The following is a 13,492-nucleotide window of genomic DNA, read 5'->3' as shown; positions in this document are numbered from 1 at the left end:
ACACAATCTTTTTAGATAAGTCTAATTAAAATGATTTGCACATAGATTATAGAACACGTATAAAACGTTCGGGATTTTTAGAGAAATATAAGATCATTTTTAGATGAATCTAATTAAAATCAGATTTTATGTGAAATTAGTATACAATATTTTTAGTTTTATATTACTAGATATAATATTTATAATTTTATATTAATAATACTTATAGTTTTATGTAATGTACTTAAAAGAATCAAACCCGTGATCAGCTACGTGTCATAAGCTCCATAATTTTCTATTTTAGTACGGCTGTTGTGCTACGTACGCAGAAAGCTCGATTGGGAACCGCTACCTAGTCACTGACATATCTACCCTGCGATCATATATAGTTTACTTGGACCCATATGTCAGTCACATGATGATATCCGGGGAGACATGGCTCTTGCACCTCGGAGTGTTTTATGCATATCTGAGCAAGAAAAATACTACTCTGTTTTCGTTTTACTTGTTATTGGTTTTTTACCGTAGCAATTTTAACTTTATATTTTTAAAAAAATTATAATACTTAAAATTATACAATATTAATGAAGCGTATCTCACGACGACTCTAATTATACGAAAGTTTTAAATATCTATAAACTTTTTATAAAAAACATAAAATTAAAGTTACTATAATAAATACTGATGATAAATAAATGAAAATAGAGATGGTAAGAAAAAAAAAAAGGTAAGAAGTGCATAAAGGACGTAGATGAGTCTCACTTCTCTGCATCCGTCACATACTATGCATGTGCAGTGTTCTATCCCAATAATTTAGTACCGCTTGGTATCCTATTTTGTCATTAGGAATCAATCTTATTCTTATTTTTTTACTTAGTATTTAGTTTGAAAGCGAGATGAGATATAATAATTCTATTTATATATTTGAGAGTGAGATGATTCTATTTATATATAGATAATTGTTTGACATGTGAGATAGAACGAGTTTATTTTAGTACTTTAGGTCTATCATAGTATCATATTTGAAGTGGAACGAACATGTTTTACTTTTTTTTACAACTATATCCTGAATCTTCGAAAAATATTCCTTTATTTTGAACCATTATATCATACCAATCTCCATCTAAATAGCTAAAAAAACTAAAATAAATTCATTCCATCTCGTCTTATTCAGAAACCAAACACTATGTTTATTTGCTATTTCATTATAGCTGACAAGTCTCGCCCCGCTTTCTGGTTTCAGCGGCCTTAGTTCACACATGCACGTCTCAAACATGGCAGGAAAAAGATAATGCGCTGCGTTAGTGCTTGATTGCACACTGCACCCTCTTGGTAGTACCAAATTGCGTGGAAGGACATGTGGATTTTTTCTGAGCTGTAACAATGATATCGATCCACATCACAAGCAAGTGCTTGATTAGATTACGCAACGAGATATTTGTGCAAGGAATGATAGGTTGGAAAATAGTTGGAAAAGAAAGACAGCGAGAACAAAAGTCAGAGACAAAGAGAAGTATCCAGTACCCACAGCCGTCCCGTATCAGAAAACAAAAGTGAAGCCTCCACTGAGAAAATAAAAAGGGGTTTCTTAGATGTTACGGGCCCTTGCATGGTCAACAGTCACATTTGGCAGTCCTAAAAGGACAAACATGAAATATTGGCAGGAACCTTTGAAAATTGATCCATTCAGCAGCCATCAGCGCCCCCTCCCTCTCCATCCCCATCCCTGCTGACCCTGCAGGCTGCAGCTGCATATCATCTTATTCCCCGCAACAACCTGTACATATATGCCTTGATGCATATTTGGGCCAGCACAACAATAGCACTAACAAGTCTCAAAAGGTTTAGCAAGCTACAAGACCTATCTCCAACAACCAGGTAGCAACAGGAGATGTCCATATAAAGCCCTGCCATTCTCAGAGCTCCAAGATGGAGGACCAGGGATCACACATGGCCGGATCGCCGTACCGTCTTCCACATCGCCGGTTGATGGATACAGCACCTGCTGCAAGTGCAAGCGAACCAGGTACATGTAAATCCAGTTCTTGCTTGTTGCAGGTACGTCAGTGCTCTTCAGTTGAGGTGATTGAATATGTTGTGGGTGTTCTTGCTGCAGGGCACTCGAGATCCAATGGGATGCATATAATGGTCTCAATTCTGGTGGTGGTCATCGCCTGCACTCTCCTCTACTGCGTGTACTGCTGGAGATGGAGGAAGCGGAATGGTGAGCTTTTAGTTTGTAGAACATGCTGCAATTGTTGCATTGGCACTTGCACAGCTGTACTGGTTGGTGTCGTGTTAGTGTTAGCCTAATTATGATTGCCTCATGGTTCTCGCAGCTGTCAGGAGGGCTCAGATAGAGAGCCTGAGGCCGCTGTCCAACTCAGACTTGCCCCTGATGGACCTGTCCTCCATCCATGCGGCCACCAACAATTTCTCCAAGGAGAACAAGCTCGGCGAAGGCGGTTTTGGGCCTGTTTATAAGGTAATTAATAGCACTGACAGGTGCTAATTTAGTAGTTACTCTAGTAAAACCGTTCTTTGCATAGATTGCATCGACTCATTGAACTTGTTTTCTTGGATACACTCGCTCAGGGTGTTCTGGGCGAAGGCGCAGAGATCGCTGTGAAGCGGCTGTCAGCGAGGTCGCGGCAGGGCGCGGCGGAGTTCCGGAACGAGGTGGAGCTGATCGCCAAGCTGCAGCACAGGAACCTGGTCAGGCTGCTGGGCTGCTGCGTGGAGAAGGACGAGAAGATGCTCATCTACGAGTACCTCCCCAACCGAAGCCTCGACGCCTTCCTCTTCGGTTAGTTTGGGATATTCCTTTTGTTAATTCTTTGCTCAATTCTCGTGCCAAATTATGCATCTAGATTCTAGAGACGTGGATCACGAACATGGCTGAGATTGGTTTGGTTGGTAATGCAGAAGCGTACAGGCCGTCAGATTTGGTTCATGATACACACGCACATGGTTACACAAAATTTTAGCTCTTGGGTTCTGAAGTCTGCATAGTTTACTGATTTTGAGTCAATTAGGTCCAATCAAGCACACTAGATCGATGCACAATAGGTCAACGGGAAGCTAAGTAGCATGAAAAGTCGCGTTGCATCCATGTGCTTCGCGCATATAACATTGATCAACGTTCTAAACAGTTCGGGACTGGTCGATCTGACAATCATAACTGTGTGAAACTATCCAGTAAAAAAACAGTGTGAAATTACCATGATTAACTTGATCAAAACTTCTGAAATCAGATACTAGAAAGAGTGCTCAGTTGGCCTGGAAGATGAGGCAGAGCATCATCTTGGGGATCGCTCGCGGCATTCTGTACCTCCACGAGGACTCCTGCCTCAAGGTTATCCACAGGGACCTCAAGGCCAGCAACGTGCTCCTCGACAACAAGATGAACCCTAAGATCTCCGATTTCGGCATGGCCAAAATCTTTGAAGGGGAAGGCAATGAGGTTAACACCGGGCACGTGGTTGGCACATAGTAAGTGCAATGCAATGCAACAATTAGTACGCTTTCTCATGATTCGTGTGTAGTACAAAAACTTGCCGAGTTGTGCTAACCTGAAGTTCAAAAATGCAGCGGGTACATGGCTCCTGAATACGCAATGGAGGGCGTTTTCTCGGTGAAGTCAGACGTGTTCAGCTTCGGGGTTCTGGTGCTGGAGATCCTCAGCGGGCAGCGGAACGGCGCAATGTACCTTCAGGCGCACCAGCAAACCTTGATCCAAGACGTAATTTCCTTCCCCAAAATCCATCGCAGATGCTGACTTTTTCATCTTTGTTTCTCATGACAAGTGCAACTCCTTACTGGACTTCACTGTGACGGTGCGCGCAGGCCTGGAAGTTTTGGAACGAGGACAGGGCGGCGGAGCTCATGGACGCGTCGCTGGCGGGCTCGTACTCGAGGGACGAGGCGTGGCGGTGCTTCCACGTCGGGCTGCTGTGCGTGCAGGAGAACCCAGACCTCCGACCGACCATGTCCAACGTCGTGCTCATGCTGATCAGCGACCAGATGCAGATGCCGGCGCCCGCGGAGCCGCCGCTGTTCGCGAGGCTGAAGAAGGTGTCCGTGTCCGAGTTCTCGCTGGCGATGAAGACCGAGACGACCAAGACGCAGTCCGTCAATGACGTGTCCATCACCATGATCGAGCCACGATGAGGATCTTGCCTTTTCTTTTTTGAGCTTTTGATAAGTGTCGGTCACGGTTGAAATGTCCACACGCAACGATGAGGAGGTTGAGAGAAAAGATAGAGAAACAAACAGCGGCATCGACATAAGAAATCCTTGGGAGCAGGCAAGATTGCTTCATTCTTTCAGCAAGGCCAGCAAGCACTTTGTAAATACCGTGCTCTTCAGTAATATGTTGCAAACTGTGTTCGCGCAGAAAAGTTTTTTTCTTTAATTTGGGGGCTGGAAAATTGCAACCGTGGCGGACTCAGCTAAAAATTTTAGCTGGAGCAAACTCAAGCAACAAATTAAACTAAAAGTGTAAGTACATCTCAAATGCATCCTGCGGCTGTAGTTGCAACGGGCAAAGCGCCTGCCACACAGTCCACACCCGTAGGCTCGTCTTCCTCTCCCTCTATTAGACTCCTTGTTAGGGGATTAGGGTCTGCCGCTGCAATAATTTGAGGCTCACTGTGTGCCTCTACCCGCTCATCGTCTGGCGGTTGCCGTTGCTCAGTAGCGCTATATTTTGCTTTGCCCGCACCACACAATGTTCAAAGATGAAGAGATCGGAGGGGATCGATGATTCGGTTGTTGATTGGGCTATCTCCAAGCCGGCAAGCCCAATTATTCAAGACTCCAAGCTAAAGCCGGCAAGCCCACGATGAATCAGTATCCTCATGTGACATGTCTTCTTCGTCGTTCTCACAAATAGAATAGAGATTCGTCGCTGCATTGTTTCCGGCTACAGGATTCACAGAAGCTCTCACAATCTCACCGGAGGAGAAGGGGTGCTGGTTGCCATCGGTAGCTGAGGTGGCCGCCCCACCACGCCTATAGAGTGGGTCCGCCCCTTGATCGTGACATGTATGGGGCAAGAAGATGCTTTGTTGAAATCAAAGGAAAGATATCACATTCCGTGGAACGCATATCCTTTCTTAACTTTCAATGGGACCTTCGATTGATGCTCACGACTAAAAAAGGAAGTGACCGGTGCCGACTTGGCCTTGTTTTCAGTTTTCTCACATGATCAAAGAAAATCCGCAAGCATCCAAGCAAGCTAGACCGCTAGAGCATGTGATACGCTTCGTTGAGCTAACCTCACGTACGTCGAACGACAAAATCATGACGCCATAGTCGCGACCAGCACGCAACTACTCCAACTCCAACTAGCCACCTATCCATAGTCCATACACGAACCCTGCACGCCGTAAAAGGCACAGCCAAATTGTCATCGCCGATCCATCGTCGTTGGCTTCTCTTTAACGCAAGCGGCTGACAGCGACCCGAGTCATCAGCGGCACCATCATCTGCTCCGACCTGTGAGTGAGAGATCGTTTAGACATACAGCCGCCTCCATGGAAGCTTCATCATGTTGGTGAATGCCCGGCCGGTGGGATCGCGATAGCAAGGAAGGGACTTTGCGTGTCCTCTTCCTCCGTCCACGAGCGACAGAGCGAGGAGCACGAGCAGAGACACCGAAGCGTGTAACGCGAAGGAACTATGTGAACGTCGAGGACAGTTCGTTCGGCCGGCCGTATACCTACCCGGCCAATTCTCTGTGATCGTGATCGGCCGATCGAAAATAATATGTTCAATCAGGCGCTCCCTTCGTTTTTCCTCTGGCTGAGTGGCTGGGCAGAACAGCCGCATGATTGCTGGTTCGAATCTGCCAGGTTGTGGCCGGGCGATGACTGATGAGTGCCGCGATTGACGGCCGCTGGCGTCTCCCTTTCCGGAAGCAGGAAAAGAAAAGTACACGTACTAGTACTAACGCAACTACGCATGGTTGGTTTGCACGCAAATAAAATAAAATAAAAAACTAACGCAAGGTGACGATGATGGATTTGTGCGGAGCAATGAGGTCGCGCCACGAAGACGATGCCCATAGGTTCTGGTCCAGCTTAGTCGATACCAACGGGCTTGGGCAGGCCCAACGCCGCGTCTATGAGCCTATGGCTAGGCTGTGCTTCAGAAACTGTGAGGGCCAGTGCCGAAGCAAGCAAATTGGGTTGGTTCGAATTGTGACTATGGGCCGTAGACCAGCCTGTGCACGACCTAATTTTGACTATCCAAATTGGGCCAACCATCTGGATGTGTTGGACTTCGGGCTGACTCTCGGCCCGGCATAAAATTCTCTCAAACCATATAATGTTATTTTGTACTACCTTCGTTCTCTTTTACTTATCGTTTAGAATATTAACATGATTTTCAATAAATACGTTTGATCATTACTTTGATAACTACCTCTTGTTAAAAGTTGATAAATATGAAAGTATTTTTTATTACAAATTCATTACTATCATTTGCATATGTCAAATCCTAATAGTTTTGTGTATATTAGTGGTTAAAATTTTTAAAGTTTGACTGTACGTATTCTAGTACGATATCTATTTGAGAACGAAGGTAATACTACGGGTAAAAGTTTGCTAAGATTGCCTCAACATGTGTAATCACTTTCATTTCGACCTTCAATTATCTGTATAATAATGGCGTTCTCGCGATCTACTTATCTAGTACTCCGTTTCTGAATCCGTCTGTGGGGTTATTGAAGTTCAGATTGAGTTCTTGAGAACTTTAATTTGCGATAGGCTTGTTGTGGACTGTATAGCAGAGTTCTGTTCAGGTTTACTTGATTTTCTAGCGGTTTTGTTCAAAAGTAGAAAAGGGGCCATGAGATAAAGAAAGAAACAAGAAGGCACCAGCCATGTCTTTTTTAAAGCAAAGATGGCACAGGACCCAAACACGTTGCCGCTTGCTAGGAGCCGTGACGTGAAAGGAAACAGTCTAAACAAGCCGTGATAATGTGATATGATAGAAGCAAGTCGAAGGAATCTGCAGATAGGAATGGGGGGCGCGAACCAACAAAAACATTCCGTCCTCGCTTGAACCGCCGGTGCCTGCGCCCGTGACCGACAACCGCCGCAGGCGTCCACGCGCAAGAATTAAGCCGCAGGCGACGTGGCTTGTGCTGCCTTTTAAGGCGACGTGGGGGTGACCGGCCGGTCTCGCGCCCGCTCACGCGCGCCAGGTGAGAGAGCGAGGCCGAGGCGTATCAATGGAAGCACGGTGCACGCACGCACGCAAGCGGGGCCGGGCTGCTCGGCGTGTCGCTTTTGCCGCGCGGTTCTGCCTGTCCCTCCCTGTGGTGGAAGTCAGGCGGTGTGGTTTGATGCATGCAGTTTTACCGGATGCGCGAGCTCCTTTTTGTTCGCTGCTTCTTGCAGCCGGCTTTAGCGATTCCACGCTCCGCGCGTGTTCCCTTCGCTCGCGTTCCTGGACGCGTTCTGTTCTCGGAGTCTGGCGTTCGTTTTCCCCTTTTGGCTATCTTTGTCTGGAGAGTTCTTTTGACAATTCTTAGCAAACAACAGCTGAGGTGTATTATCATTCATCAGCCTTCAAAGAAATGTAGGGAGCATTATCATCAGAAGAATGAATACTCGAAAAATTCATTTCCTATAATAGTATTGTAGCATACCATCATTATTATAATATTATTTATTTTTTAAATCTTCAACCGCTATCCTATTTCCTAACTAATATTATTTTTTATCTCTTTTCGAACCCCTAGTTCATCTTCTGTTCACTCCGCTGCATAGTGATGCAGTCTCCTCTCGCCTCTTATTTTTTGGCCCCTCTCTTCCCCTGTTTAGCGATGGAGCATTTTTGTGGTCGTTGCTACAGGTCCATGCCGGACGGGAGGAGGAAGCAAAAGGATGGCAAATGAAAACAGATGCACGAATCTAAACCCTCTTCTTATTATACTATCCAGTAGCCACAACCATATCCTGTCCTGTATAGCCTGTCCCATGATAATCCGGTGTCCGTCAGGGGCCAGCCTCAAGGCTGGTTGAAGAGTAGCTGCGATCTGCTCACTAAACAATCTGAAAGCCATGGCAAAAATGGGCCTAGATCCTCAAAGACGAGAAAAACGTGTGGGACTAGAGTGCTATGCAAAAGAACAACATCAAAAGCCAAGACAGCGTTGAATGAGAAGAAAAATGAAAATCAAGTTGCTGAGTAAAATTTAAGCTTAGAGACACGCATATGATCTTGGATGGAAGAAAAATTACCTGTTATAACTATCTAGTAAAAAAACAACAGGAAAAAGCTTTACCATCATGCATTCTCTTCTCTGGCTGCAGCTGGTTTGACGTCGGGGAGGCCATTATAAGAGCCATGCGACCATGCCATCATCATGCATTCTCTGATCAGTGATCACTATCGCACTCTCACTCGATCGCTGCCACTCTCTCAAACCAACAGGAACAACTCACCACGCGCGTGCACCCGCGCACGCGCGCGCGCTCACGACGAGAGATGCCTCGCCTTCACCGCTCACTCCCTCTCCTCCTCCTCCTCCTCTACGTGGCCCCTTGCCACCTCCTGCTGTGCGAGCCGATTCATCGCGCCGCCGCGGCTCCATTGCCGGACCCCGCGCCGATCGACCCGGCGCTGATCTTACCCTCGGCCACCCCGGCGCAGCCGACTACCGCCACCCCCGGCGGCGGCACGATCCCGGCGTTCCCGGAGCAATCGGACGCCGCGGCGGGGGCCTCCTCCACGTGCCCGCTCGCTCCCTCTCCGGCCCTCCTCCCGGCCGTGCTGTCTTCCTGCGACGCAGACGGCGCGCTGCCCCCGAGGCTGCGCTGCTGCCCGGCGCTGGCCGCGTGGCTGTTCGCCGCATACGCACCCACCGCGCTCTCGGAGCGGCCCTCGAGGTCGCCGGCCGCGGCGGCCGTGGACATGCCGGTGCCGCCGGACGACTCGGAGGCGTGCGCGGGCGCGGCCGACCGCGCGCTGCGGGCGGGGGGCGCGGCGCTGCCGCGCCCGCCGGGCGGCAATGGAACGTGCGACATGGCGTCCTGCTACTGCGGGGTGAGGCTGAGGCGGCTGACGTGCGGACCGTCGCCGCCGGAGGGCGGGCACTGGGCCCCGTCTGACGAGGCGGCGAGGAGGCTGGAGAGTGACTGCGCGTGGCCGGGTGTCCCCGGCTGCTCCAAGTGCCTTCGTGCTCTGACCACGGTGAGCTAGCTATCGAACACCCGAAACCGGATTGCCTGAAAGCTTTCGTTGAACAAAGCCCAATGAACATAACCGTTAGCTGCAAACTAGTAGCTGGCTGGACACAGAAACATTGAACTATTTCTGTTTCTGTCCGGTCGCTGCTCATTAAATGATCCATTCATTTCCATTTCCAGTTCAGATCGACAGTCAGGGTCCATGGAGAGTTCTCATCTTGCACGCTTGATCTAGCAACACGATGCATATGAGTTAATTGTAGGTAGGGCACATTAGGCAAGGGGCTTCATTGATCTCACTCGCACCACCACCAGACAGTCAGACATTACCACATTGCGGATTTTCCATTTTCTATTGCTTGATATGCTTCTTTTTTAATCGGCGTTTCCACATTGCGCGATCTTCGTTAGAGATGCAGAGCAGGGGCTCAAAACCCCTATCGGCTCGGCTACATCAGGGAGCATTGCCACCGAACCCCATACTGATCCGCTTGTTTGATAGGCTTTTGAGACGACATGGCGTCAAATGCAAGTTATGGACGGACACTGCACTGCAACCACGAGACTACAGTAGCTAGTGTCTCGGTCTACAGGCTCGGTGTTGCCTGGTACGTAGTTGCTAGCATGATTGGGGTGTGACTGCGTGGCCAGAAATGATGAGATCTGAAATCCGGGCCTGTTGGGTAGGGCCTGGAAAATGATTTGTTCGAACATGCCTCCACTGCCCTCTTCTTCACCTTTGATTGCCTGAGCATTTGGGCCCAAAGATGAACTGGAAAGTCTTAATGTCGTTAGAAGAATCATTTGCTTTGTGGATTGATCGCCTGGTCGTTCTAAGAACGGCTTGCTTTGCTTCATCAACAGCCGAGTCATATGAACACAAATTAAACTTGGTTCTCGAGACATGGTGCAGTATGCACATGAAGTCAGTACTAGCGTACCGCTACTTCCAAAGGTGTCTGTGTGTCGCAACATATTTGGCACGTATCAAGCCATGTGTGCCAACAGTACCGGACTTGTCACCTTTCTGCATGCAAAGCCTAAATGCAATGTGTGCCGCGATCAGTCATGAAACCTGTACGTCATTGCCAAACTTTACCATGATAAACTCGATGTAAATATGTACCGGTTCAAGTCCGTTTTGGATAATCTTATCCGGGTCTGGATCATGCCTTATGCAAGTCTCAGCATTGCAGATAAAGCCTAGCCCGGGCGGTGGCGCGGCGGCGGCGGCGGGGAAGAAGCAGGCCGGCCGGTCGAGCGAGAGCGACCGCGACTGCCAGCTCATGGGGCTCATGTGGCTGCTGCAGCGCAACGCCACGCGCTACGGCGCGGCGGCCACAGCCGTGATCCAGGCGTTGATGGCCGTGGACGAGGCGGGCGTCGCCGCCGCGGCGGCGGCCGGGCCGGCCGCGGCGTGCTCGCTTCGCGTGGACGACATGCCCCTTCCGGCCGAGTACGCGCAGGTCAGCAGGGCCAGCGGCGCGCCTGGCGTCTGCTGCTTCCACCTGATCCTGCTTGCCATTTTGAGCCTCTATGTTGTCTACTCACTGTAGCACTTCGCAGTGGAATTTATTTCTGTTATATGGTCTATCGTGTTGCTCCCGGTTATTTCTACTATGCACAATATGGCACGTCTCTTGAGAACTAGTGCTGTATAAATAAATCCACAATACGTTATTAACATTAATTAAAATTTGAAAGGTTAACATTTTTTGTGAAAGTGAAACCTTAAAAGTATATTCAACCAACACACTTTAGCTAACAAAAGGAAGGGCTATATCCATGTTTACTAGGCAGCTCTAGCTCTTCTTTTTCCTCCAAAAGAGAAAATGTCGTTGTGCAGTTGAGCTTTACAATTTCCTATGTTGTTAGGGGATAGCTCCAAGTTGTTACAAAATGCACGGGAATGAGCAATAGGAGACGATGAGATTTGGGTAAGTTCGATCACACCTCAAACAGATCAAGCGTCGACATGTAAGTCTCTCTCCACGGATATTGCACACACAATGTGCGATTGATGATAGTTCATAAATTTGTGGCAGGAGGGTCAATAGCCAAACATTTCATGAACTGCCAAAAGAAGAGCTAGAACTGTCAAAACATTATGGATTGAAATAGCTCTGCATGTGGCCGGGGGCTAAATTTTATACATGTCGAAATAAAGTCATGCATAATGAAGATCATTCCCAAATAAATAGTGACATTAGACACATGACGCACAAAAGTCCATGATTCCAAAATTTCTATCGGAATTTAGCAGCATAGGGGCCATTAGTTAGACTAAAAGGGGCACACGATAGCAATTTTGTACTGCCTAGTTTTTTTTCTTCGAAATATTGCTGTAAGTTCTAAGCTTACCAGGACTCTCGCGGCCTATCAGTCAGATGACTGTGCTCTCACTGAACTGGCCTTTGTTCGAGTCCTGGCACCTCCTTAAGATATATCGGGTTGTCTGCCCCTTGGATCTTTCATGTTGAGCTTCCATGTTATCCACTTGCTGTAACACTTTGTGATTAAACTTAACTCTGGTATATGCCCTATTGCCTTGCTATAACATGGCAAGTATTGTGATAAATAGTTCTACATAACAAATGGCAAACTCAAGAATATTCAACTGGCACATTTTAGCTAATACAATATGTTTGCTTCCCAACCCTCGACTTGCCTCCTGAGGTGACTAAGGGGTGACCCCCACCCTCCACCCCCTCACCTTGGCGGCGACAGCCAGCGACGGCGTCAAGCGTTGGTCGTTGCGGCTTCCTTCTCCTCCTCTCTCCCTCTCATCTTCCACTTCGCGTGGCCGGGGCTCTAGTTGCTGAGCCCGGCAAGTTCATGGCGCACACGGCGCGGCAGCCAGATCTGCACCCCTGGCAGCACGAGGGACGGATCTGCACACCCGATGACAGATCAACTCGATTACATCCGGATCCAGCGGGCGGCGCACATGAGAGGTAGGTTTTGCGCGCTGCCAACGAGAACTGCGGTCATGCGCGCATGTGATGCCACCCTGACATTCGATGGATGCAGTGGTCGCAGTGGCGCAGCCGAGGCGCAAGGAGGGTTGGGTGTGGTCAGCGCGGTGCATGGCCGTGGAGGCTTGATTGGCTTGGATCTGCGAGTGGGTTGGTGGCACTTGCCGCCATGCGTGACGCGATGCTCGGTGGGCTAGGAGTGGACGGCGTGGTGTGGTGCACGATCATGGAGGCGTCTCCTATACCGGTGAGGCCGTCGTTCCTCTCGATGACAGAGCTTCCGGCTGGCCATTCGTCACGCTGGGTGGTTGAGCTCATCTTCATGTCAAGGGGGGAGGGAACGACCCCACCGCACCCTGTGCTAAGGTTGAGGCATTGTTCCGAGCGCGCAGCTCGCCTTGCAAGGTGGCACGCTTCAAGGATGCACGGGCCATTGCACGAGCGCGTGATGCAACGGAGGTGTGCTGCACAACCGACGGGAACCCTCTGCGTTCAGCACGCGGTGGCTTCCAAGGACACAATGGATGTGGAGGAAGCGTCTATGGGCACGGTGATAGTGTTTGCAATGCGCGGCGGTCCGTACATGCCTGCCATTCTGCACCTAGCCAGGCTACCCCTCTCTGAATGGCTTGCTGGATGGCGGCGACGGTTGTGGACTCCAGCGGGCATGGCTTTGTACTAGAGGCGAACGCGCTTGGCAGCACGGTGTCCATGTCTGTGCACTGTTGTTAGCTTCGGCTATGTGAATTGGCGTTCTTGGGTGGCCGTTGGTGCCGCGTTGCATCTACTTGAGCCTCGTCGGCGAGCTCCTTCTTTAGCGACTTTGGTATGAGGGCTGCATGTGCATAGAGTCATGGACAACGTCCCGTGCTGTTGAGTTCCGCCCATCTTGCTGCCAAGCTGAGGGGCAACCTCTTCTCATCCTAGCACTATGTCGTTGAGGGTCGGAGATCCTAGCATCGCGTGCTCGCCGTGGTTAGTCTCGATCGTGGACAACTTGTGGATCATCATGCCACTGCTTCTAATCTTTTTCTCTTGAGCTTCATGCGATGGTGCTCCACCGTAATGTCTAGGCAATCTCTAGGCTTGATGTGTTAGTGAGTCTGGTTGGGGTTTGACGTTGCTCAGCTTGGCAGCAGTGTGGGGTCAGGAACACCAGGCGAAAGCCTCGTTCTGCGTCCTGTCGATGCCAACACTGGCGACGCTCTCGGTGTTCCCTTCTTGGAGACCGTGCTATGATTTTCCCTGCCGATTCCGAGAAGGTCTATGGGCCAAACCTATTTCCAATATTTCAGATTGATCTATGACGACGTCTTCAGAATCGTGTCTTCTTGGGAG

At 49.1% G+C, this 13,492-nt stretch overlaps 2 protein-coding genes across 2 annotated transcripts; both read left to right on the top strand.

Annotated features, from left to right (window-relative positions):
* The first annotated feature begins 1,655 nt into the window (after positions 1-1,655).
* On the top strand, positions 1,656-4,393 carry LOC133921400 (cysteine-rich receptor-like protein kinase 44). The gene is made up of 7 exons (XM_062366248.1): positions 1,656-2,005; positions 2,096-2,203; positions 2,319-2,464; positions 2,575-2,785; positions 3,234-3,471; positions 3,571-3,721; positions 3,826-4,393. The coding sequence occupies exons 1-7, from the start codon at positions 1,909-1,911 to the stop codon at positions 4,147-4,149; spliced, it is 1,275 nt and encodes a 424-aa protein (XP_062222232.1). The 5' UTR covers positions 1,656-1,908; the 3' UTR covers positions 4,150-4,393.
* A 3,983-nt stretch (positions 4,394-8,376) lies between these two features.
* LOC133921399 (uncharacterized GPI-anchored protein At4g28100-like) lies at positions 8,377-11,872 on the top strand. The gene is made up of 2 exons (XM_062366247.1): positions 8,377-9,183; positions 10,376-11,872. The coding sequence occupies exons 1-2, from the start codon at positions 8,479-8,481 to the stop codon at positions 10,733-10,735; spliced, it is 1,065 nt and encodes a 354-aa protein (XP_062222231.1). The 5' UTR covers positions 8,377-8,478; the 3' UTR covers positions 10,736-11,872.
* Positions 11,873-13,492: the final 1,620 nt, after the last annotated feature.

This window comes from Phragmites australis, chromosome 6, assembly GCF_958298935.1.
Source record: "Phragmites australis chromosome 6, lpPhrAust1.1, whole genome shotgun sequence".
Classification (NCBI taxonomy): domain Eukaryota; kingdom Viridiplantae; phylum Streptophyta; class Magnoliopsida; order Poales; family Poaceae; genus Phragmites; species Phragmites australis.
The sequence above is the reverse complement of the archived record's forward strand: the minus strand, read 5'-3'. Positions and strand labels throughout refer to the sequence as shown.

Bases quoted from the DNA above. Each gene is read 5' to 3' on its own strand.
- LOC133921399 (XM_062366247.1), top strand. From the start codon at position 8,479: ATGCCTCGCCTTCACCGCTCACTCCCTCTCCTCCTCCTCCTCCTCTAC. The intron at 9,184-10,375 runs GTGAGCTAGCTA...TCAGCATTGCAG, and splicing joins GCCTTCGTGCTCTGACCACG to ATAAAGCCTAGCCCGGGCGG.
- LOC133921400 (XM_062366248.1), top strand. From the start codon at position 1,909: ATGGAGGACCAGGGATCACACATGGCCGGATCGCCGTACCGTCTTCCA. The intron at 2,204-2,318 runs GTGAGCTTTTAG...TGGTTCTCGCAG, and splicing joins GAGATGGAGGAAGCGGAATG to CTGTCAGGAGGGCTCAGATA. The intron at 2,465-2,574 runs GTAATTAATAGC...ACACTCGCTCAG, and splicing joins GTTTTGGGCCTGTTTATAAG to GGTGTTCTGGGCGAAGGCGC.